The sequence below is a fragment of the Euleptes europaea genome, chromosome 18 (assembly GCF_029931775.1).
Source record: "Euleptes europaea isolate rEulEur1 chromosome 18, rEulEur1.hap1, whole genome shotgun sequence".
Lineage (NCBI taxonomy): Eukaryota > Metazoa > Chordata > Lepidosauria > Squamata > Sphaerodactylidae > Euleptes > Euleptes europaea.
The window spans coordinates 4219188-4243470 of NC_079329.1; the positions used below are offsets into that span (position 1 = coordinate 4219188).

Genomic DNA, 24283 nt, shown 5'->3' on the forward strand with positions numbered 1-24283 from the left:
AAACAGGATACCAGACGGGATGGTTGTTGGTCTGAACCTGCAAGGCAATTCCTATGTCTTGATGAGACATGGGGAGGGGCCGTGGCTCAGTGGTAGAGCATCTGCTGAGCACATAGAAGGTCTCAGGTTCAATCCCTGGTGTCTCCAGCTTAAAGGGTGAGGTAATAGGTGATGTGAAAGACCTCCACCTGAGACCCTGGAGAGCCAGCGTGGTGTAGTGCTTAAGAGCGGTGATTAAGAGCGATGGACTCTAATCTGGAGAACCGGGTTTGATTCCCCACTCTTCCATATGAGGTGCAGACGCCGATATGGTGAACCGGGTTGGTTTCCCCACTCCTCCACATGAAGCCAGCTGGGTGACCTTGGGCCAGTCACAGTTCACTCCGAACTCTCTCAGCCCCACCTACCTCACAGGGTGTCTGTTGTGGGGAGAGGAAGGGAAGGCGGTTGTAAGCCGGTTTGATTCTTCCTTAAGTGGTAGAGAAAGTCGGCATATAAAAACCAACTTTTCTTCTTCTTCTGATACCAGTCTGAGTAGGCAGTAGTGACTTTGATGGATTGCTGGTCTGATTCAGTTTCAGGAAAATTCATGGGTCCCTGTGCGTGACAGTACACCGACCCACCCTGGATTCTTCCTTCCCCTGCTGTTGAAGGAATTCCACTCTCCCCACACCCACATTACCCCGGTCTTTAATCGACATTCTCTGCATAATGTTACACTGCATTTAGAGGGATTGGGAGGTGAGGTTATCACACATTTATCTCAACACCGGCACCCGTGTCTGTCTGTCCCACACCTAACAAACTCCAGTATCACCCACAGAGGGAGAAGGAAATTTCATGTCCTTTATTACCAAAGATCACAAACTGGGTGGGTGGGTGGTGAGGGAGAAAGATTCAACTCTGCCCCTCCTCTACTGAGTCTCTGCTTTGAAGGGGGCTCCGAGGCCTTGGTGTTCATCGCTCAGCCCAACGTATCCTGCCAGGGTCTCTTTGGTGGCGGGGGTTTCGTTTTGGGAGGCTCATGCTGCTCCAGCGGATTGTGGGAAAAGGTCTGGCGCAACGGCCCTGGAAGCAGAAGAACCAGGGTTAGCTTCCGGTTTTTAAAAAAGAGACGCAAAGCAAGCACACAAAGGCAAACCAACCCTGTCCCATTCTCAAAACTGTAATGAAAACAAAGAACACATCAAGCAGAGCAAAAGCTAGCCTGGCTTCATTTGCATCGTTTCAGGCTGAAAATGTCAATTCTTGGCAAAGATGCCAAGCGCGCACAGAGGTCTGGTCCCAGATCGTGCCAGCATGCTCACCCTTCGCTGCCAAATCCAAGTGGTTCTTCATGCGCCTTTCTCTCTCTTCCATCTCCTGGACCATCTGAGCATTCTTCCATCCTGCAGGGGGAGGATCAGGCCCGGAGGGAGTTATCTCCAGACGAGCCCGAGCCGTTAAGTCCTCGCCCCCTTTCCCACGGCCTCTCCTCCTGACTCACCTTTCTTGAGGCTCTTCAGAAAGCCTTCCTGTTCGGGAAGGACCGAGGGGTCGTGCTGCACCCGCTCCGGGATGCGGAGGCGGGTGCGGACGGTGGGTACGCGCAAAACGGCCACCTGCACCAGCGAGAACAGGTTGGAGGTCATCCAGTAGGTGAAGATGGCCTGCGTGGAGGAACAGAGAGAACATAAGAAAGGCCCTGTTGGGTCAGACCAAGCTCCATCAAGTCTAACGGTCTGTTCACACAGTGGCCAACCAGGTGCCTCCAGGAAGCCCACAAACAAGATGGCTGCAGCAGCATTATCCTGCCTATGTTCCACAGCACCTAAGATAATAGGCCTGCTCCTCTGATCCTGGAGAGAATAGGGATGAATCATGACTAGTATCTATAAGAACATAAGAAAAGCCCTGCTGGATCAGATCAAGGCCCATCAAGTCCAGCAGTCTGTTCACACAGTGGCCAACCAGGAGCCTCTAGGAAACCCACAAAGACGACGACTGCAGCAGCATTGTCCTGCCTGTGTTCCACAGCACCTAATAGAATAGGCATGCTAATCTGATCCTGGAGAGTATAGGTACACATCATGACTAGTATCCATTTTGACTATCAGCCATGAATACCCCTCTCCTCCATGAACATGTCCATTTCCTCTAAAAGCCTTCCAAGTACATAGAATCATAGAGTTGGAAGGGATCACCAGGGTCATCTAGTCCAAACCCCTGCACAATGCAGTAAATTAACAACTACCTCCACCCCCATCTCGTGACCCCAACCCTCACCCTGCCATGCAGGATCCCACAATCAAAGCACTCCCGACAGATGGCCATCTAGCCTCTGCTTAAAGACCTCCAAAGACGGGGACTCCACCATCCTTCGAGGCAGCCATCACCACATCCTGGGGCAGGGAGTTCCAGTTTAACTATGTGTTGTGTGAAGAAATACTTCCTTTTGTCTGTTTCAAATCTGTCACCCTCCAGCTTCAGCAGATGACCCCGTGTTCTAGTACTGAGAGGGATAAAAGCTTCTCCCTGTCCACGCTCTCCATACCATGCGTAAGAGAGCATTCAGTGATACGCCCCCCAGCGGTCTGTTGTGGCACAAGGGAGAAAACCAGTCCACAATTTTCTACCTCCATGTACACAAAGGTATACACAATGCTGTGTGCATTCAAAGTGAGGGATATACACTGAAGTGTGGGGTGGAAGTGCTGAGAAAGCTGGTGCAGCCGACCCAAAGCAAAGGGTATTTTGATTCCACGTGGTTGTAGATTTGGAAAAAGTCCCCTTTATCATCACTAATCCAGGGCACCAATAGATCTAATTCTCAACCTGTCCAAATCCGAGGATGCTTAAATCTGGAGACTGAAGCCCTGAATAGACAAGGCAGATCTTTCTAAAGACCTTAAAATTCCACATGTTTGCAGACAAATCTGAGATCTTAAAAATATAAATTGGTGAGAAGGAAGCAGGAAAAGGGAAGCGTCTACAGAGGATTTCAGGGAAGGAAGAGGAAATTGTGTGTGTGGAAATGAGATGCTCTCGCAAGTCCTTGAGGGTTCCCGCTTGTTTTATATAAAGGTTGAGGTATGGTGGGGAAGTTCTTTTCACTAGACCAGGATGGGGTTTTTTTTTTTAATCAGCAGGGAAATGTGTGCAAATTTCAGAGTAAACCAGAGCAAACCACTGAAGCAAGCTAACAATGTTTGGACTGAGTGTGTTGGTTGGTAAACTCTGCCAGTTAACACTGGCCCCGGGATCCTTCCCCCCCCCATTCTGTAAATGCAGCTTCATCAGAGGAAGAAGAAGAAAAATGGTTTTTATACCCCAATTTTCTTCTACCTTTCTAAAGGAGCCTCAAACCAGATTACAAACTGCCTTCCCTTCCTCTCCCCACAACAGACACCTTGTGAGGTAGGTGGGGCTGAGAGAGTTTGGAAAGAATTATGACTAGCCCAAGGTTAGCCATGTGGAGGAGTGGGGAATCGAACCCGGTTCTCGAGATTAGAGTCCACCCGGCATCTCCAGTTAAAACGACCAGGCAGTAGGTGATGTGAAAGTCCAGCCTGAGACCCCAGAGATCCGCTGCTAGTCAAAGTAAGGAGGCTTTCAGGTACCAATCGTGTAAAAGACTCTCTTACCGTCGGGAAGGAGATCGTAAGAGGCAGGATAACGACCGGCATCACCCGGAAAACCGTTTTCATGACCCTCAGGTTTGGGTTCGACACACCTGACTCCGCCCCTAGCTGCAAGAAAGAAAAACACACGCCGTTACCTCCCGCTGATGGCTGCTTCTCTCCACCCTGCCCATCCTCTGAGAGATTTCCCCTACAGCACTGATTCCAGAACAGCCCACCGTCCTTTGGGGGGGGAGGGGAATGTTAAGGAGAGGATCCTAAGATAGGAGATAGCCTTCGTTTCCGCCAGCCGAGATCTGGGTATCTTGAATGCAACACCTCCTCTGGTGTAGGACCCTCACTGATTGCTACTGAAAACACGGGAATGACCGCATCCCATCGTCCCGTCATCGGAATGTGATTTGGGATGAATGGAGGAGCCGTGGCTCCGTGGCTGAGTACAGGTTTTGCATGCAGAAAACCCCATGGTCAGTCCTATCACATGGCTTGAGAATGAGGTCTGAGAGATCAGAGGAGCACATGTCAAGCTGGTGTAGCGGTTAAAAGCGGTGGTTTGGAGTCTGATCTGGAGAACCGGGTTTGATTCCCCACTGCTCCACATGAACGGCAGAGGCTGATCTGGCGAACTGGATTTGTTTCCCCACTTCAGCACACGAAGCCAGCTGGGTGTCACATTCTCTCAGCCCCACCTACCTCACAGGGTGTCTGTTGTGGGGAGGAGAAGGCGATTGTAAGCTGATTTGATTCTCCCTTAAGTGGGAGAGAAACTTGGCATATAAAAACCAACTTCTTCTACTGAATCAGACCTTCGGGCCCTCAAGGCCAGTATTATCTACTCAGTATTATCTAGTATCTTCTTCAACAGTCCAAAAACAGATTTGCCAAGGATGACTACTCTTTCCCCGCTGCAGATGACCCCAGCTCAAAGATCTCCCTTTCCTTTCTTACTCTTTTTCCAAGGCTTGTAGGAAATTCACCGGGGGAAGGTTCCTCGGCTCAGCTGAATCTGACTTCATCGGATTCCAGGCGTCTCCTTTCCTGCCCGGGCCTTACCTCCAAGATGGCCCACATGGTGAACGTCACTGTCAAGGGCAGGATGTACAGAGGGTCGGCGGCCGAGAGGTCCGTGAACCACCACAAGCCTCCCGTCTGCAAGCTGGGCACGGGCAGTTCGGCCATCTTGCGCAGGGCGATGAAGAACGAAATGAAAATGGGTGCCTGAGGAGAGAAGAGGCGAAAGCCGTGATTCACGGGCGTGGAGTCCCAGCAGGGGAGGGCGATTGGGGAGCTGAAATACCAGGCTGGGGGCAGGGAGGTGCGGACTTACCTGGACGAGGGGTACAAGGAACCCACGCAGTGGGTTAACGTCATGGGCTTTCTGGTAGAGAGTCAGATCCGAGTATGCCTTTGAGACTGAGGAAGAAAAGAGGAATGATTTTTTTGGGGGACGGGACAATACAGGGAAGCTACTGCAAATTTATATTTTACATTTTAGAGGTGCCTTAAATAATTTTAGGATATTTGGTTTATATAAGTTTTTTAAATGCCGTTTTAATGGTTTGTATCGATTAAATGGGATAGTATTTCCTTGTAAGCTGCTCTGAGCCCGGCCTTGCCCGGGGAATTAAATGAAATAATACATAAATAAAAATAAACAAATCTCCCTCTATCCAAACCCTTCCACACTATCCTGCCTGCCGTCAGCCCCACCCTTAACAAGCTCTGCGTTCCTCCGGCTCAACCACGAATCAGGGGCCTTCTTTCATAGAATCATAGAGTTGGAAGGGACCACCAGGGCCATCTAGTCCAACCCCCTGCACAATGCAGGAAATTCACAACTGTCTCCCCCCCCCACACCCCCGGTGACCCATACTCCATGCCCAAAAGATGGCCAAGGTGCCCTTGTAGCCTTTGCCCCTTCCCACCCAAGGCTCTGCCTCCCTGTTCTCTTTGCCCCGCCCCATTCTCGGCTCCTCCCCCTGCAACTCCGCCCCAGCAAGCCAAGCCCTACGTCCTCCAGTAAGAATCCAGGGCTCATCCTGACAGTTGCTGAGGTCCGAGCCACGCTGCTCTCCCCAGCGCTCCGACTTGCCCTTCCTGGCAACTCACATTCAAACTTGTTCCCGGTGCGCTTGGCCTCGTTCATGCGGCTCGTCAGCTCGTTAATCTGGGGCATGTGGTTGTTGAGCTTCACGGCCTCACGCTGGCCTTTCACGATGAGCGGGAAAACCAGGCACCGTGCGGCCACCGTCCCTACGGCGTTGTGGGGAGAGGAGAGATCAGTTCTTAAGAACCTAAGAAAGGCCCTGCCGGATCAGACCAAGGCCCATCAAGTCCAGCAGTCTGTTCACACAGTGGCCAACCAGGTGCCTCTAGGAAGCCCACAAGCAAGACAACCGCAGCAGCATTGTCCTGCCTGTGTTCCACAGCACATCATATAATAGGCAGGCTTCTCTGATTCTGGAGAGAATAGGTATGCGTCATGACTAGTATTAAGAACATAAGAAAGGCCCTGCTGGATCAGACCAAGGCCCATCAAGTCCAGCAATCTGTTCACACAGTGGCCAACCAGGTGTCTCTCAAACAAGACTACAGTAAAACCCTGCCTATGTTCCACAGCACCTAAGATAACAGGCATGCTCCTCTGATCATGGAGAGAATAGTGATGCATCATGACTAGTATCCATTTTTACTAGTAGCCATGGATAGCCCTCTCCTCTTAAAGCCACTCCCCTCTTAAAGCCTTAAGAACATAAGAAAAGTCCTGCTGGATCAGGCCAAGGCCCATCAAGTCCAGCAGTCTGTCCACACAGTGGCCAATCAGGTGCCTCCTGGAAGCCCCCAAACAAGATGACTGCAGCAGCAGCATCCTGCCTGTCTTCCACAGCACCTCATAGAATAGGCACACTCCTCTGATCCTGGAGAGAATAGGTATGCATCACGACTAGTGTCCATTTTGACTAGTAGCCACGAATAGCCCCCTCCTCCATGCACATGTCCACTCCCCTCTTAAAGCCTTCCAAGTTGGCAGCCATCACCACATCCCGGGGTAGGAAGTTCCACAATTTCTGAGGGAGACTGCAACCATGCTGATACCCATAATGCAACTCTAGAGACAACTACTGTGCATTGGTGGTCACAAAAACTCAGCTCAAGCTGGTGCAACACATCATTCACGACCAACAACCTAAGCTGGACAATGATACTCTTCTCTCACAGGCACTGGGAAGTGATGCTATTTCTGCCATTTTCCTACCTCATCTTTTTAAAAAGTTCATCGCCGCCTAGTCTACGGGGGTGTTACCCATAATGCCAAAGGCTTCACTGTGCTCCTTCTGCCAGCGAAAAGGCAGTCATATTCCTCTCCCCTTCAGATTCCTGCATCCCCTTTACCTGCTACGATGGCTCCCCACCAAGGTAACCCCATGTCCACGTGGAGGAACTCCAGCAAGTTCTGGATTAAGCCCACCGGCGTGTAGGAGCCGAGGCCCAATTCCTCAAAGCTCAGTTCTTGAACAGCCTGGCCAAGATCCCCCACAGAGATAACGCTCTCCACAGGCGGGGAGGCCGGGGGCTGGATGATCTAAAGACGGAAAACGAGACAGAAGGCAAATTAGTCCCATAAATCCGTCCAGGTGTCCTAAGTGACAGGTTTTCCCAATGCCCCTTCCTTCATGATTCTTAGCCTGTCACGTCCCAAAGCTTAAGAATGGGTTCTCCTTACCTGAGCACCAGCTATAGCAGCTGTACTCTGACACCGGATCACCAGCCTCGATAAGAGAGTGTGACGGTCATCACGGGGACGCTGACGAGGGGCAAGAGGGGCTTTAAGTCGCAGCCACGTTAGTGGGACGGACGTCCTGTGGATCTGGAAAGGAGGAGGCGAGGATCAGCACCCGAATCTGTCCACCGCTAGGAACATGGCCATTGCTAACGACAAGCATTTGGATTTTGTTATGTTCAACGTGTTACAAATATAACCTAATATAACAGCCCCTAATATAAAAGGTGTGCTCCTCCAATACTAGAGAATACTACTATACTAGAATACTATACTAGAGAATAGGTTTGCATCATGACTAGCATCCATGAATAGCCCTCTCCTCCATGAACTTGTCCACTCCCCACGAGGAAAGGTGGAATAGTTAACTTGTAGAACTCCCTGCCCCAGGATGGGATGATGGCTGCCAACATGGAAGGCTTTAAGTTGGCAGGGAGTTCCACAAGTTAACTATTCCACCTTTCCTCCTGGTTCAAAGCGGCTTACAAGAATAGTTTCCAGTTGAGACCCAAATATAACAGCAATCCCCCACTTGATATTTGATGAACCGATGCTAGTTTGGGACGTCCCCTCCTTCCAAAGGGGCTGGGACAAGCGCCAGCTGTCTACCCAGAGCCCTGCATGCTGTTTGTGGAGGAGGGAGCAATGCATATCTCGTATGTTAAAAAGAGACAGCGTGGTGAAGTGGTTAATAGTGGTGGACTCTGATCTGGAGAACCGAGTTTGATTCCCCACTCCTCCCCGTGAGCGGCGGAGGCTAATCTGGTAAACCGGATTTGTTTCCCCACTCCTCCACACGAAGCCAGCTGGGTGACCTTGGGCTAGTCACAGCTGTCTCAGCCCCACCTACCTCCCAGGGTGTCTGCCGTGGGGAGGGGAAGGTGATTGTAAGCTGGTTTGAGTCTCCCTTAAGTGGTAGAGAAAAGTCGGCATATAAAAACCAACTCTTTCTTCTGCAAATACTGAAACCAGACTTTTTAAAACAAATGCTCAGTGGAGATGGATCCTCAACAGGACTGCTCCTTGGGGAGGGGCTGTGGCTCAGTGGTAGAGCATCTATTTGGCATGCAGAAGGTCCCAGGTTCAATCCCCGGCATCTCCAGTTAAAGGGACCAGGCGCGTAGGTGATGGGAAAGACCTCAGCCTGAGACCCTGGAGAACCATTGCTGGTCTGAGTAGACAGTGCTGACTTTGATGGACCAAGAGTCAGATTCAGTATAAGGCAGCTTCACGAGTTCATGTGTTTCCTGTGCCTTTCCAAGCTGCAGAACGGGAGGGAGAGAGGAAGGCAGGAACTCAACAAGCAGTGCTGGATTTACTTATAAGCTAAACAAGCTATAGCTTAGGGCCCCACTCTCTTGGGCCCCCCCCAAAAAAATTTAAAGGAAATAATAATTATTTCACTATTAATATACTTCTTCTGCATTGTATCTCAGTTCAACAATTACTTTGATAAAATACATATTTTGTTATGTGCAAATGGCTTTAGATACCTATTAGGTCCATAAATTACCATATAGCATAGATTCAACACAAAAAACAGCGACAATTTGCTGTTGACAAAGGACAGCTGGAGGTATAAAGGACCCTGTTACCTTCAATAGCTTAGGGCCTCATCAAACCTAAATCCGGCCCTGTCAACAGGTGAAGCTTTCCTCCAGCAAGGAGTGCTGCAGTGGGAGGGAAAGCTTTGCTTGCAGGAGGAGGGGAGGAGAGGGGGGAGGGGAGGAGAGGGAGGAGAGGGGGGAGAGGGGGGGAGGGAGGAACTCAACAGGTGAAGCTTTCCTCCTGCAAGGAGCGATGCAGTGGGAGGGAAAGCTTTGCTTGCAGCAGGGGGAGGGGGGGAAGGAGCAAGCCATTTGCAAGGTCATGACCCCAGGGTGGGAGAGGAAGGCTGGGGACCCTCCCCGCTCCCGCACGCACCTGCCTGGGACTCCCCGCGGCCAGGGGGAGCGTCCCCGCGGCCCCCGCCCGGCTCCACGCTCGCCAGGCTGCTGCGGAAGCCGCCATCGTCCCCGCACAGGGCCCGCCGCCCGCCGCCCGCCGCCCGGAAGGCCTTTGGGCCCACGTGGGCTCTGAGCATGCGCGCGGAGACAAAGTGAAGCCGCCTCCGCCATGTTGTCTGCGGGCAACGTGTTCCCCCTTTGCCGCCGCCCGGAAGGCCTTTGGGCCCACGTGGGCTCTGAGCATGCGCGCGGAGACAAAGCGAAGCCGCCTCCGCCATGTTGTCTGCGGGCAACGTGTTCCCCCTTTGCCGCCGCCCGGAAGGCCTTTGGGCCCACGTGGGCTCTGAGCATGCGCGCGGAGACAAAGTGAAGCCGCCGCCGCCGCCATGTTGCCTGTGGGCAATATGTTCCCCTTTGCCTCTGCCGGGAATCAAGGCCTTTTTTTGGTCTTTCCAAGATTGCAGATGCTGGGTGTGTGTTTGTAAACACGTGTCATGGAATCAGAGTTGGAAGGGGCCACAACTACCTCCCCCCCCACATCACCAGTGACCCCCAACCCTCCCCCCACCATACAGGATCCCACAATCAAATCCCACAATCAGTGTCGTCGAATCGCAGCCGATTTAGGGGGACTGACAGAGCCCATTGCCTGCCTCTGCAGTAGTGTTGCCAATCTCCAGGTAGTGGCTGGAGATCTCCTGCTATTGCAACGGATCTCCAGCTGATAAGAGATAATTTCACCTGGAGAAAATGGCCGCTTTGGCCATTGGACTCTGTGGCATTGAAGTCCCTCCCCTCCCCAAACCCTCCCCTCCTCGGGCTCTACTCCAAAAATCTCCAGGTATATCCCAACCTGGAAAAGACACGCTAGGAAAAGTTGAGGGCAGCAGGAAAAGAGGAAGACCCAACAAGAGATGGATGGACTCAAGAAAGGAAGCCACGGCCCTCAGTTTGCAAGACACACACACACACTTCCCAACCTGGAGCTGGCAACTCTAGCTCCAAGAGCCAATTTTTAGCTAGAATGATTTCTACAACTCCAGAAAAGCACTTTGGCCCTTGAAGCAGAGTGAATTCTGGGGGACTGGCTTCTTGCAGACTAGGGTGCAAAGAAAAGAGCAAGAGTCCAGAAGCACCTTAAAGACGAACAACGTTTCTGGTAGGGTATGAGTTTCTGTGACTCACAGCTCCCTTCTTCAGGGTGCAAAGGAGAGCCTTGACTTTGAGACTTGCCTATTGGCCCAACTTTCCCCCCTCTCTTCCCCCCCCCCACCAATACATAATTTCAACCTGTAAGTTCTCATGCCCATTTCTGCATCTGAATAGAAGTTTGTTTGGGAATTGCAGCCCAAAACTTTCTTCCTTCTTGTTATTTATTTCCCTTTTTCTGCAGGATGTGCTGTCCTGTCCAAACCTTCAAAGTGATGCATTCACACCTGTGCTCTCAAACCGCATTCTCCAGCCATAATTGCAGCAGCCACATACTTCATCTCTGCAACAGGTGTGTTGCGTGCTACATTGACTTCCTACTGGTTTAGTTGGGAATACAAGACGGAAGCAGATCACATTCTGCTCAAGGGAATGAAACAAATGGGCGAAAGCTACTTGCTATATGCAAGCATACGCGCAATCTCCCTCTGGCCTGCAGGAAGGGAGGAACCGAGCCAAGATGCGCGGATGGGTTGATTTCAGGACCCTGCAGTACTGATGATGTCCGCTGGAGGACAGCAGTGCCTTAGGGAAACAGCCTAAACTTGAAAGATTCAAGTTACGAAATTCATAAAGAGGCTAGAGAATCCAATCAGGGAAAGTTCCAGCCTCCATTCAAGACAGCCATGCAGCATTAACAAAAACAACCACCAGCAAACCAAAATAAGTAAAAATCCTCTCCAGTTCCCTGGTTTCTCAATTTTACATTGTTAGAACATATTTCTAGGCTCGGGAACGGGGTACAAGAAGAAGAAGAAGAAGAAGAAGAAGAAGAAGAAGAAGAAGAGTTGGTCGCTAACTTTCTCTACCACTGAAGGAAGAATCAAAATGGCTTACAATCAGCTTCCCTTCCCTTCCCCACAACAGACACCCTGTGAAGTAGGTGGGGCTGAGAGAGCTCTAAGAGAGCTGTGACTAGCCCAAGGACACCCAGCTGACTTAATGTGTAGGAGTGGGGAAACAAACCCGGTTCTCCAGATTAGAGTCCACCGCTCCAAACCACCGCTCTTAACCACTACATCACGCTGTGTTCACCTTAGCTCTGAGTTTGGAGGAGGGGGCTTCTTAGGGGGAGATGCTAAGACAATTTAACTACGGTTAACTTTCCTACAGAGGGCAGTGGGATCTCTTATCCCGCCATCTGTGTTTTTGACTTGATGGTGCCCTGATTTCAGACATGCAAGCACTCCTGGCAAAATGAGCTCAACTTCTGTGCCACATTTCAACTGCCTTGAATGCATCTTGAAGACATGAGTATTCTCTGCCGGTTTGAATGCCGTAAAGCAGAGGTTGGGAATGTCAAACCCGGGGGGCATTTAAGGCCCGTGAAATCATTTGGTCTTCTCCTTAGTGGGTCCTGGCAGATCTCCAGCTCAGAAGGATCTAAGACTGGCGATCCGCCCCCTCCCGCGGACAGGAATAGCCTCTATTCAAGGTGGCTGTGAGTTTGTTTTGCTGTTTCTTCCCCCTTGCAGAAGAGTCGTTAGCTATGGAGCTGCTAGGACCGCCCAAGAAACTTTGTTCACCCTTTCCCACCCGGGCCATGGAGAAACCTATTGCCTCTGTACTACAAGAGGGCTGGGGGCGGAAGTGGAGACAATGGAGGAGTTAAAGGGGGCAGGGCCAGAATGCGTGGGGTGAGTTCTTAGCCAGTATGTCCTCATTTCATCCCTGCAGGCGGAGGTAGCAGGAGCTGGCTGTAGAATCCGGCCCCGACTATGTGGAGCAGGAGCAACTCTGGTGTGTGGCTGGGCGGCTACTCCCGGCTGATGCAACAGACCATCCTGTGCCACCAGGTGGGCGAGTGTGCCACCGGTTGGATGCCTGCCTGCTTGCCCGCGCAGGGGGTGTCATCTGGGGCAGCTGCCTGCTTGGGGCTTGGCTGGCTAATTTTTAAGTTGATAATTTTGTATGGCCCTCGAATAATGTTATAAATATCCAAATGGCCCTTGGCAGAAAAAAGGTTCCCCACCCATGCCTTAAAGGTAGTTCACCCATAGAGACCAAGGAAGAAAGCAAGAGACGGCTCTTGAAACTTTTATTAGGGAACTGCTGGAAGCCGCTGTCTTGCCACCCTCTGCTCCCATGGAACATGTGGAGTGGAGATCACAATGGCGTGAAGAGTCTGGCTGGGTCAAAGACTGCGATCCAGCGGGATGCTCTTTCGTATGGGTTGGGAAAAAATACTGCAGTGCTCAATGTGTCCACACGAGGGCGGCAGAGGATTAGGAAAGAATCAATTTTGGGTGAAAATGAGTGAAAAGACAGTCTCGGTTCCTGTTTCCACTCCAACCTGCAGACATCTGAAACTAATACTTACATTGAAAAAAATAAATAACCTCCGGGCTTTCACTTTTTTCGGTGGTGGGGACGACATGCTGCCATTGAATGATAGCATTGATAAAATGCTGGCTTAATTACTCCCCACCCCCTATGAGCTGTTCCACAGATCCCAACAATAAGGGGGGAAATGGTGTCAAACGTTACGTGGAAGCCGCATTTCCAGACTGGGATGGTCAGAGCAAGACTTTTAAAAGTCTATGCATTACTAGCTAATGAAGGGAGCCGTCTTGCACAAGGGCAGCTCTCTGTATTGCACAATGCCGAAACATGTGGCCTGCAATCAGTGATGATGATAATGATGAAGCATGCAGCCTTAGAAAGAGCAGATGGCAGAAACCTGGAAAATGAGCCTCAAATTGGTACCTTTTCTGGCTACAAAGTAAAGTAAAGGTCCCCTGTGCAAACACCGGGTCATTCCGGACCCACGGGGTGACGTCACATCCTGACGTTTACTAGGCAGACTATGTTTACGGGGTGGTTTGCCAGTGCCTTCCCCAGTCATCTTCCCTTTACCCCCAGCAAGCTGGGTACTCATTTTACCGACCTCAGAAGGATGGAAGGCTGAGTCAACCTTGAGCCGGCTACCTGAAACCAACTTCCGTTGGGATCGAACTCAGGTCGTGATCAGAGCTTGGACTGCAATACTGCAGCTTACCACTCTGCGCCACAGGACTATGGCATCATCTTAATAAAGGGCTGACATAGGAGATGTGGGGCTGTGGCCCTATTTGAAAGGGTCTTTTCACTTTAACAATACGATAAAAGGTTCAGCTATGTCAGCTGTGCTTTCTCTTTATGGTCTTCGGTGCATGGCTGTTTCCCTTGCGGTCACCCCTCTGACGACCTGATTCTATGACCCCTCCGATGACCTGATTCTACGACCGTAGGCAGATCATGAGGGGGAGGGCATCTTGGGCATCTTCTGGGCATGGAATAGGGGTCACTGGGTGTGTGTGGGGGGAGGTAGTTTTGAATTTCCTGCATTGTGCAGGGGGTTGGACTAGATGACCCTGGTGGTACCTTCCAATTCTGTGATTCTATGATTACATAAGAACATAAGAAAAGCCCTGCTGGATCAGACCCAGGCCCATCAAGTCCAGCAGTCTGTTCACACAGTGGCCAACCAGGTGCCTCTAGGAAGCTCCCAAACAAGACGACTGCAGCAGCACCATCCTGCCTGTGTTTCACAGCACCTAATATAATAGGCATGCTCCTCTATGACCTCAGGTCTTTGTTTGGACTATACATGCCGTTTCCATTGGTCAGAGGTCCCCTCACTCTCCTTTTGTGTTTTGCCCACATTTTCAGGGACCTTTTATCTTGAATTTGAAAACGCAGGCAAAATGCGGGGAAATGCAGGGGGAGAGCAAGGCGACCTCTGAGGCGGCATGCATAATCCAAACAAAGAACCGAAGTCATCAGAGGGGTTATGCCATGCATAAAAGGCCTATATAGATGTCTTTTTGCGTCCCATATTGCGCACCATGCAGGGAAATGTCTTCTATATGGGAAAACAGTCAGACCAAAGGCCTATATGTACTTTTATGGGTGCTGGGAATTGTGGACTGCTGCCTATTCTAGAAAATAACCACAGGGGGGCGGCAGAGGACTGTGTTTGACTGCCAAAAGGTTCTCAATAATCACTGTTCAAAACCTCAGTCTAGAGATGCCGAATAAAGAGCTAGTAATGATGGACAAATAATTTCTGTTTGTGCAGATATAGACTCTTGTTCATAAATTACAGCAAACATTCTGTCCCTGTGCCTGTTCATTCTCACCAGACTGTAATTGTATCTATAGTTAGGTAAAGGTAAAGGTAGGCCCCTGCGCAAGCACCAGGTAATTACTGACCCAAGGGGTGACGTCACATCCCGGTGTCCAAGAGCGCCAGCATGGTGTAGTGGTTAAGGTGTTGGACTAGGATCTGGGAAACCCAGGTTCGAATCCTGACTTTGCCATGGCAACTTGTTGGGTGACCTTGGGCTAGTCACACACACTGAGCTTCGAGCCTGGCAAGTATTTGGACGGGAGACCTCCAAGGAATACCAGGGGCGTGACACAGAGCCAGGCAATGGCAAACCACTTCTGAATGTCTCTTGCCTTGAAAACCCTAGGGGGTCGCCATAAGTCAGACATGATTTGACAACAACAACAACACCACACACACACACACACACACACACACACACACACACACACACACACACACACACACACACACACACACACACACACGCTATTTTATAGTTGCAATACTCATGGGAATTTTTGTAATGGAACAACATGGCTATCTAAAAAGGATGTAAATTGCGATAGAAAAACCTAAACCTATTCCAGAAAATGGCCACAGGAGGGCAGCAGAGGACCTATTTTAGCTGCCTAAACCTGGCGACGCTCGTATTCTGTTTCAAGGTGAGAACATTGTATTTTTGGAAGACTTCTGTATAATTTCTGCCCCACATTGGATAAGCTGTGAAAGGGCTACTGAAGTATGTTACCCCAGAAACAACAGCTGGATAAGAATTCCTGCTGTTTTCAAATATAAGCATCACTCCCCCTCCCTAGGATGCAAGAAGGGAAAAACTAGAAGGAGCTGGTGCTGTGAAGGATCTAACTGGATCAGGGTGTGGAATGGCCTGTCTCTCACACACTCTATGCAGGAGGGGGGGGGGAAACCCCATATAAGGAACCAATACTGTGAAGATGTGTGTGTTAAGTGCTGTCAATTCGCTTCCGAATCATAGAATCATAGAGTTGGAAGGGACCACCAGGGCCATCTAGTCCAACCCCCTGCACAAGGCAGGGAATTCAGAACTACCTCCCCCTCCCCACACCCCCAGTGACCCCTACTTCATGCCCAGAAGATGGCCAAGGTGCCCTCCCTCTCACGATCTGCCTGTGTGTGTGTGTGTGTGTTAATTGCTGTCAAGTCGAATCCGACTCATGGCGACCCTATGAATCAATGTCCTCCAAAGTGTCCTATCCTTAACAGCCTTGCTCAGATCTTGCAAACTGAGGGCCGTGGCTTCCTTGATAGAGTCAATCCTTCTCTTGTTGGGCTGCCTCTTTTCCTGCTGCCTTCAACTTTTCCTAGCATGATTGTCTTTTCCAGTGACTCTTGTCTTCTCATAATATGTCCAAAGTACGACAGCCTCAGTTTAGTCATTTTAGCTTCTACATGATCTGCCTAAGGTCATAGAATCAGCATTGCTGACAGATGGCCATCTAGCTTCTTCTTAAAAACCTCCAGGGAAGGAGAGCTCCCCACCTCTCGAGGAAGCCTGTTCCACTGAGGAACCGCTCTGTTAGAAAATTCTTCCTAATGACTCATGGTGACCCTACAAATCAATGTCCTCCAAAATGTCTTATCTTTGACAGCCTTGCTCAGATCTTGCAAACTGAGGGCTGTACCAGACGTGTCCAGAAGGAGGCAGTAGAGGGTTGGGGAAGAAACTAGCAAACCTCAAGTGGAAGGGATGACGTGGGGAAGTGATGGTGAAGGAAATTCCAGCCAGCAGACTGAACCTTTGCAGCTGCAATGTAAATATTGACTGCAGGTGGCATTAAGAGGGCTGGCCATTGGGACCCAGCGTACATGTAGAGCAGTGGTTCCCAACCTTTTTTTGACCAGGGACCACTAGGACTTTTTTGCTCGGCGCAGGGACCCCAAGGTTCAAAATAAAAATTCCGGGAATTTGAAAATAAACTTGAATCATAACTGTTAGTTAAACATTAAACTTAGAATTAGGTTTGAATATATATATATTATAATAGAGAACTTTTAATTGAACATATTAATTGATTATGGGTTTCTAACTTTCGCGGACCTTAGTTTAGTTCTCGCGGACCCCTGGGGGTCCATGGACCCCTGGTTGGGAACTAGTGATGTAGAGGGTTGCCTTTCCCCAATTAAGTGTTTTGGGATCTGGGTGGAAATTCATTATTGCAGCCCCTTCCCTAGCATGCCAAAGCATCCAGGATTTTGCTGGACCTGTCAAAAGTTCATCTTTCAGACTAGCTGCCAGTCTAAATGCTTTTGGGCGAATACATTTGAAGTTGTTGGACTCATTAAAGAATTTTTTTTAAAAAAGACCATCAAATTTGAGTTTAAAATGTTTGCTCCCAAGGGCCAAAATGTTGTCCAGTCCTCTCAATGTTTTCGCATACTTTTAGCCAGTAGACTGGAAGCTGGGAACAGGTTTATGCCTTATGGAGCAGTCGGGCAGAGTTCTGCCTGAATAAAGTAGAGAGGCAGTGTAGTGTAGTGGCTAGTGCAGCAGAGTAGGGTCTGGGAAACTTAGGATCAAATCCTCAAGTGGTTTGGAAAACCACCGAAAACAAACAAACAAATATCCTGAGAACAGACAGATTTGACAAGATGTGTTTGAAAGGTGCAACACCCCCTGCTGCACTTTGGTCGCAAAACCGTAGGAAAAAGCATTTCTGAAAGCGACTTTAATCTTTAAGGTGCCATAAGATTCCTCTTTATTTTTGCGGGAACAAAAAACATGTAGGGTTAGCCAGCCTCCTGGTTGGGCCTGGAGTCCAGACTACAGAGATAATTTCCCCTGGAGGAAATGACAGCTTCAGAGGGTGGACTCTATGGTATATCATAGAGTATAGAGAACTGGACATCCTAGATGTGTTTTTAGACAGTGGCCAGTGGCCAGGTGGGGCTTTTCTGATTGGCCACTGGAGATTTGATTGGCTGTGCAGATGTTTAAAAAGGTTGCTTTGGCAGCAGCTGCCACCACATCAAAGGAAGAAGCACGATGGCTGAAGGTGACCTGGTGAAATCATTTTGCAGCGACCTCCTGCCGCCGCCGTTTTGCGGCAGCCTTTTCGTGGCTGTGCCCACGACGCTGTGTCAGAATTCCCAAGGAGCCAGCAGGCTCAAAAAGGTTGGGGACCCCTGCCCTAGAGTGCCCGCATATCCCACTGAGCTCCCTCCCCTCTCCAAACTCTGCCACCCCCTAGAAACACCCCCAAATCTCCAGGGATTTCCTGTGCCAGAGCTGGCCACCCTAGTAACTGGGCTACTCTTCTGAAATTATTATCTAAGGGGATCAGTAGGGTTGCCAGGTCCCTCTTCGCCACCAGCGGGAGGTTTTTGGGACGGAGCCCGAGGAGGGCGAAGTTTGGGGAGGGACTTCAATGCCAGAGAGTGCAGTGGCCAAAGCGGACATTTTCTCCAGGGGAACTGATCTCTATTGGCTGGAGATCAGTTGTAATAGCAGGAGATCTCCAGCTACTACCTGGAAGTTGGCAACCCTAGGAATCAGGCCTTTGCAGACCACCACTTACAACACAGATAGGAATGCAAGTGTTCTTTAAGTGGGTGCCGGAAGGTAGCAGTTCTGGGGAGCGCTGGCCAAGGACTGAAATGCAGGGCAGGGGCCGTTTTGAGATCAGGTGGAGACCGGAAGTGTAGCACATTAAGTGCAGCTTGTTCTGCATTTCAGTTTCTCGTGGCACCATTTCGCAGCAGCAAAGATTATGTCCACCCTGAGGTGATGATGGGAGGCCAAGAGCTTGGGCCCCATCGAGGTCTACCAGAACTGATGTGGGTCCATGGCTCAGTGGGGGAGCCTCTGCTAGGCATGCAGAAGAAGGTCCCAGGTTCAATCCTCCGGCCTCTCCAGATAAAAAAAAAGGACCAGGCAGTAGGTGATGTGAAAGACCTCTCTGCCTGAGACCCTAGAGAGCCACTGCCAGTCTGAATAGATATCCAGCTGAGCATATTGCGGGCCACAAGGTCTTTCCTGTGCCTGGCCCTGTCGTTGCCAGCCTGAGATGCGAGGCAGGGCAATGCATTTGGGCAAAAAGGTCACAATGTCGTGTTCAAGCCAATGTTACAAAGGGGGGACTAGGCTGATGAAACTTGGGTTGGAAAATTTCTGGAGATTTGGAGGTGGATCCTGGGGAGGGTAGGAAGGGAGGGAACCTCAGTGAGGTATTATGACAGGGGCTGTGGCTCAGTGGCAGAGCATCTGCTTGGCATGCAGAAGGTCTCAGGTTCAATCCCCGGCATCTCCAGTTAAAGGGACTGGGCAAGTAGGTGATGTGAAAGACCCCTGCCTGAGACCCTGAAGAGCCGCTGCCGCTCTGAGTAGACAAAACTGACTTTGATGGACCGAGGGTCTCATTCAGTGCAAGGCAGCTGCATGTGTTCATGTGTTCATGCCATAGAGTTTGCCCTCTGAAGCTGCCATTTTCTTTCATGGACCTGATCTCTGTAGTCTGGAGATCTGTTATAATTCTGGGACATCTCCAGATCCCACCTAGAGGTTGGTAGCCCTAGGGGGAGACAGACTAGTTGCAGAGAGCCAGTGTGGTGTAGTGGTTGACTCTGATCTGGAGAACAGGGTTTGATTCCCCACTCCTCTACATGAGCGGCAGAGTCTAATCTGGAGAACCGGGTTGCTTTCCCCACTCCTGCACATGAAGCCAGCTGGGTGACCTTGGGCTAGTCCCAGTTCTCTCCGAACTCTCTCAGCCCCACCTACCTCGCAAGGTGTCTGTTGTGGGGAGAGGAAGGGAAGGCAATTGTAAGCCAGTTTGAGACTCCTTAAAAGGGAGAGAAAGTTGGCATATAAAAACCAACTCTTCTTCTTCTTTGTGTTCCTCAGAGAGACCCTTAGATTCTGGACATCAAGCTTGTGAAGAACATCTTTTGTGGTTCTTATTTTTCTGCCTTCTTCCCTTGCATTCACGTTGCTTTGTATCTCTCCTTTTGGTGTGTTTTACGGTAGATTTTGAACCCTCGGGACTAAGAACTCTTGGTTGGAAAAACTGGAAATGGTAAAAAAAAACAATATTCCCAATAATTTGTGTGATTTGAAATATCTCCCTCATCCCCTAGCAGGCTTGGGGGCTTTCCCATCCCCTCCTCATTCACAGGCCGGAGCCTCAGAGCTGTCCTTTCCTTCTCCTGAACTGATATCCAGAGGACCTTCAGAAAAGGATGTGAACCTCAAAAGGATTATCAGTCTAAGGGCTATAATATTCTGTAAAAGTCATAAATTCATACCCGACAGAGTACAATCGGTCCCATTGCCAAGAAATGTGTGTTCGACATGTTCTGTGTAATACCTAGGGTTGCCAGCTCCAGGTTGGGAAATACCTGGAGGTTTTGGGGGTAGGGCCTGAGGAGGGCAGGGTTTGGAGAGGAGAGGGACTTCAATGCCATAAAGTCCAATTGCCAAAGCAGCCATTTCTCCAGGGGAACTGATCTCTGTCGACTGGAGATCAGTCGTAATTGGGGAGATCTCCAGCCACCACCTGGAGGCTGGCAACACTAGTAATAACCTCCCCATAGCTGCATCTGTTGGTTGACTTCCTCTGCCTTCTTTTCATTAAAAACACCAATGCTGTCGGTCACCTGAATCGTTTGCTGCTTTACGGATTGCTGACTCCTTGACGGATGGATGGGCCGGTTATGCAAATATCCCCCCATCCTGCCTTGGGGGTGTTTACCCTGCCCAGCACCTGGGCCTTGTTGTGACCCCCACGTTCTGGGCTAATTATAGCCTTGTGTTGGTGGGGCCAGAAACTGAGAGGAACCAAGAGCAGCAACCGAGAAACGCCCGGCAAGACTTGGCTCTCTGGAAAGCCTCTCTCTTGCATCTCCTGGTTTCCTCCTCAAAGAATCATAGAGTTGGGACCCCCAGGCTCATCAGGTCCACCCCCCCTGCACAATGCAGGAAATGCACACCAGCCTCCCCTCCATGCCCCCAGGGACCCCTACTCCTTGCCCACGAGAGGGAATTGCTTCCTGACCCCCAAGTGGCTCAGTGGTAGAGCATCTGCTTGGCATGCAGAAGGTCCCAGGTTCAATCCCTGGCATCTCCAGTTAAAGAGACCAGGCAAGTAGGTGATGGGAAAGACCTCAGCCTGAGACCCTGGAGGGCCGCTGCCAGTCTGAGTGGACAATACTGACTGGTGGACCTGGGGGGGGGGGGAGTCTGTGAGGCATCTTCCTGTGTTCACGCTGAGCAGCACGAACCCACTCAAGTCCCAACTAAGTAGTTATTACCTGAGCACTTCGAGGCATGTTTTTCTAGGTCCCAGGTTCAATCCCCGGCATCTCCAGTTAAAGAGACCAGGCAAGTAGGTGATGGGAAAGACCTCTGTCGGAGACCCTGGAGAGCCGCGGCCGGTCTGAGTAGACAATACTGACTTTGATGGACCAAGGCTCTGATAAGGAAGCTTCATGTGTTCATATGTCCATTACCCTGGGCATGTAAGGAAGGGCCATGAGAGCCTTAACGTTGTGAGCTTAGAACCTTCAGAAAAGGGTGCGAACCTCAAAATGATTATTAGTCTAAGGGTTAAAATATTCTGTAAAAGTCATAAATTCAAACCCAACAGAATAAAATCTGTCCCAACTCCAAGAAATGTGTGTCCAACATTTTCTGGGTAATACCTAGGGTTGCCAGCTCCAGGTGGGGAAATACCTATCCATCCTCCTCCATTTCCCCACATCCCACATAGTCCCCGCATGGCCTGCAACGCTGCGCAGATGAAAATAGGAACACGTCTGTAACACGGCACGGATCACTGTCTGATAGCTCACCCCCATCCTACATTGCTGGAAACTCCGTTTCTCTTTTATGTTCCTCTGTAATAGCTTCTCTCCCACTCATTAAAAAGCCAAGCTGGTGTTAGTGCTTAGTTAAAGAAAAATGTTGCTGTCTTCCGATATGTCACCAACAGCTTAAATATATGCCGTGTCAGTAGGGTTGCCAACCTCCAGCCCAGGTGGTGGCTGGAGATGTCCCGCTATTTCCACTGATCTCCAGGCAACCGAGATCAGTTCACCTGGAGAAAATGGCCGCTTTGGAAGGTGGACTCTATGGCATTATACTCCAGTGAAGTCCCTCTCCTCCCCAAACCCCACCCTCCTCAGGCTCCACTCCCCAAATCTCCAGGTATTTCCCAACCCGGAGCTGGCAACCCTACGTGTCAGCCTCACTGTGTGAAATGACCATTGCCTGGGGCCCATTCAGAGATTTCACTTCTAGACACCCTGGGGAAGGAGCTGACTCCTGGAAAAAGAAGACTAAGCTGGGGTCTCATGGTAGCGAAGTTTGTGTGTGTGTGTGTGTGTGTGTGTTAGGGTTGCCAGGTCACTCTTCGCCACTGGTGGGAGGTTTTTGGGGTGGAGCCTGAGGAGGGTGGGGCTTGGGGAGGGGAGGGATTTCAATGCCGTAGAGTCCAATTGCAAAAGCGGCCATTTTCTCCAGGTGAACATATCTCTATTGGCTGGAGATCAGTTGTAATAGCAGGAGATCTCCAGCTAGTACCTGGAGGTTGGCAACCCTAGTGTGTGTGCAAGGGATAGCTTCAAAGGCAGACATGGGGAAAAATAGGGACAGTGATTTCTCCAGGGCAAGGATGAGAAAATAAGGATTAGGCCTAGTAAATGTGTTCAGTTGGGGATGTGTGTTCCTGTTGTGGTCTTGTACTGATTCAGATGGAAGACAGAAGATCCTAATTTATGAAGAGTCTCCCTATAAACTAGCAAAACAGAGGCAGGAGCAGGCTCATACCTTTCTCCCTGGTGTTTAGTTTTCTCTCAACAGAGAAGCTTTTCGTTCACACAGAGCTTTTCTTTCATTAAGCAAGGCTGGCTTGTGGGAGTGGGTTCCAAGGGCGAAGGGTGGTTTGCAAAGGTCTAACCGCGTATGCCTCACAACCACCTTGGAAAGGAGGTTATGTAGGGTTGCCAGCTCTGGGTTGGGAAATACCTGGAGATTTTTGGGGCAGAGCCTGAGGAGGGTGGGATTTGGAGAGAGGAGAAACTTCAATGCCATGGAGTCCAGTTGCTAAAGAAGCCATTTTCTCCAGGGAAACTGATTTCTATTGCCTGGAGATCAGTTGTAATAGCGGGGGATTGGCACGGGCCAGGGATCATCAACAAGTTGTTGGTAGATGAGCCAGCATGGTGTAGTGGTTAAGAGCGGTGGACTCAAATCTGATGAACCGGGTTGGTTTTCCCACTCCTCTACATGAAGCCTGCTGGGTGACCTTGGGCCAGTCACAGTCCTCTCCGAACTCTCTCAGCCCCACCTATCTCACAAGTAGGGTTGCCAGGTCCCTCTTCCCCACCGGTGTGTGGTTTTTTAGGCAGAGCCTAAGGAGAGTTTGAGAGGGGAGGGATTTCAATGCCATGGAGTCCAATTGCCAAAGCAGCCATTTTCTCCAGGTGAACTGATCTCTATTGGCTGGAGATCAGTTGTAATAGCAGGAGATCTCCAGCTAGTACCTGGAGGTTGGCTATTTCCAAGGTGTAGTTGGCTATTTCACAAGGTGTAGTTGTAGGGAGAGGAAGGGTAGATGATTGTAAGATGGTTTGAGACGCTTTAAAGGTAGAGAAAATCAGGGTATAAAAACCAGTTCTCCTCCTCCTCCAAGGAGTGTATTTGGAGAGGCAGTCCCGAAGGCATTCTTAGGTTGCTGAATTCTGTGAAGAACTTTGACCCATTATGTCAGAATCCATTTAATCAGTCAAAAAACCCTACCACCCTCACACTTTTCCACATGTAAAGCACTTGATTTCTGTCCTTGAACTGTAAATTCAGTTGACCCCCACTTCCGTCAAGGAGAACATTCCAAGTAATCCAGTGAAAGTGGCCTATAGAAGTACCAGGGAGACATTTTGTTCACCTTGCTGATAAAAAAGCTATGGGCAGCGTTCCAGCCAAATGGGTCAGTGGGCAGGGTAACAGCTGATTGGTGGGATATGAGAAGCAGGAATAGTTTGTGGCTATTGTTGTCCATTAAGTTGAGGACTAGGCCAGTGGTACCCTACCAACTCTGCGGATCATGGATAACCATATTTGCAATTACCACCTACCAAGAGCCCCCTAATCATTGTATGTCCCATGAGTAGGGTTGCCAGCTCTGGGTGGGAAATACCTGGAGAATTTGGGACTGAAGCTTGAGGAGGGCAGGGTTTGGAGAGGCGAGGGACTTCAATGGGCGATAATGCCAAAGAGTCCACCTTCCAAAGCAGCCATTTTCTTCAGGTGATCTCTATTGCCTGGAGATCAAGTTATAATAGTGGGAGATCTCCGGCCAGCACCTGGAGGTTGGCAGCCCTGTGATCCATGCCACCAAACACACACACACACACACACACACACACACACACACACACACACACACACACACACACACACGATATAACTATTATATCAGATGCGTGACTAGAACGTTTTATCCAACTGAAGTTTGTAGAATGGAAGCGTGAGACCCATGTGCTTCAAAAATCTCTGGATAAAAAACCTTCTGAGAGAAGATTTTACAAAGAACTGGAAATCATATTATGAATATATTGCTAAGTAATCCAATTAGGTGGAAAGCCATAATCTAAGCTGATT

The 24283-nt window shown here is 49.9% G+C and overlaps 1 protein-coding gene across 1 annotated transcript; it reads right to left on the minus strand.

The window, feature by feature from the left end:
• Positions 1 to 961: 961 nt before the first annotated feature.
• On the minus strand, positions 962 to 9625 carry OXA1L (OXA1L mitochondrial inner membrane protein). Its single transcript, XM_056863673.1, has 10 exons — positions 9329 to 9625; positions 7345 to 7488; positions 7014 to 7203; positions 5730 to 5873; positions 4948 to 5033; positions 4674 to 4838; positions 3624 to 3728; positions 1487 to 1649; positions 1308 to 1388; positions 962 to 1068 (listed from the first exon to the last, which is right to left on the minus strand). Exons 1-10 carry the CDS (start codon positions 9623 to 9625, stop codon positions 965 to 967), a joined length of 1479 nt encoding a protein of 492 aa, XP_056719651.1. The 3' UTR covers positions 962 to 964.
• Positions 9626 to 24283: the final 14658 nt, after the last annotated feature.

What these genes read in the sequence shown, in the direction of transcription:
- OXA1L (XM_056863673.1), bottom strand. Translation starts at nt 9,625, where the DNA reads ATGGCGGAGGCGGCTTCGCTTTGTCTCCGCGCGCATGCTCAGAGCCCA. An exon ending in CACCGGGAACAAGTTTGAAT is followed by an intron (nt 5,034 to 5,729) that starts GTGAGTTGCCAG and finishes TTTCTTCCTCAG; the next exon opens with TCTCAAAGGCATACTCGGAT. An exon ending in TCTGAAGAGCCTCAAGAAAG is followed by an intron (nt 1,389 to 1,486) that starts GTGAGTCAGGAG and finishes CTCCCCCTGCAG; the next exon opens with GATGGAAGAATGCTCAGATG.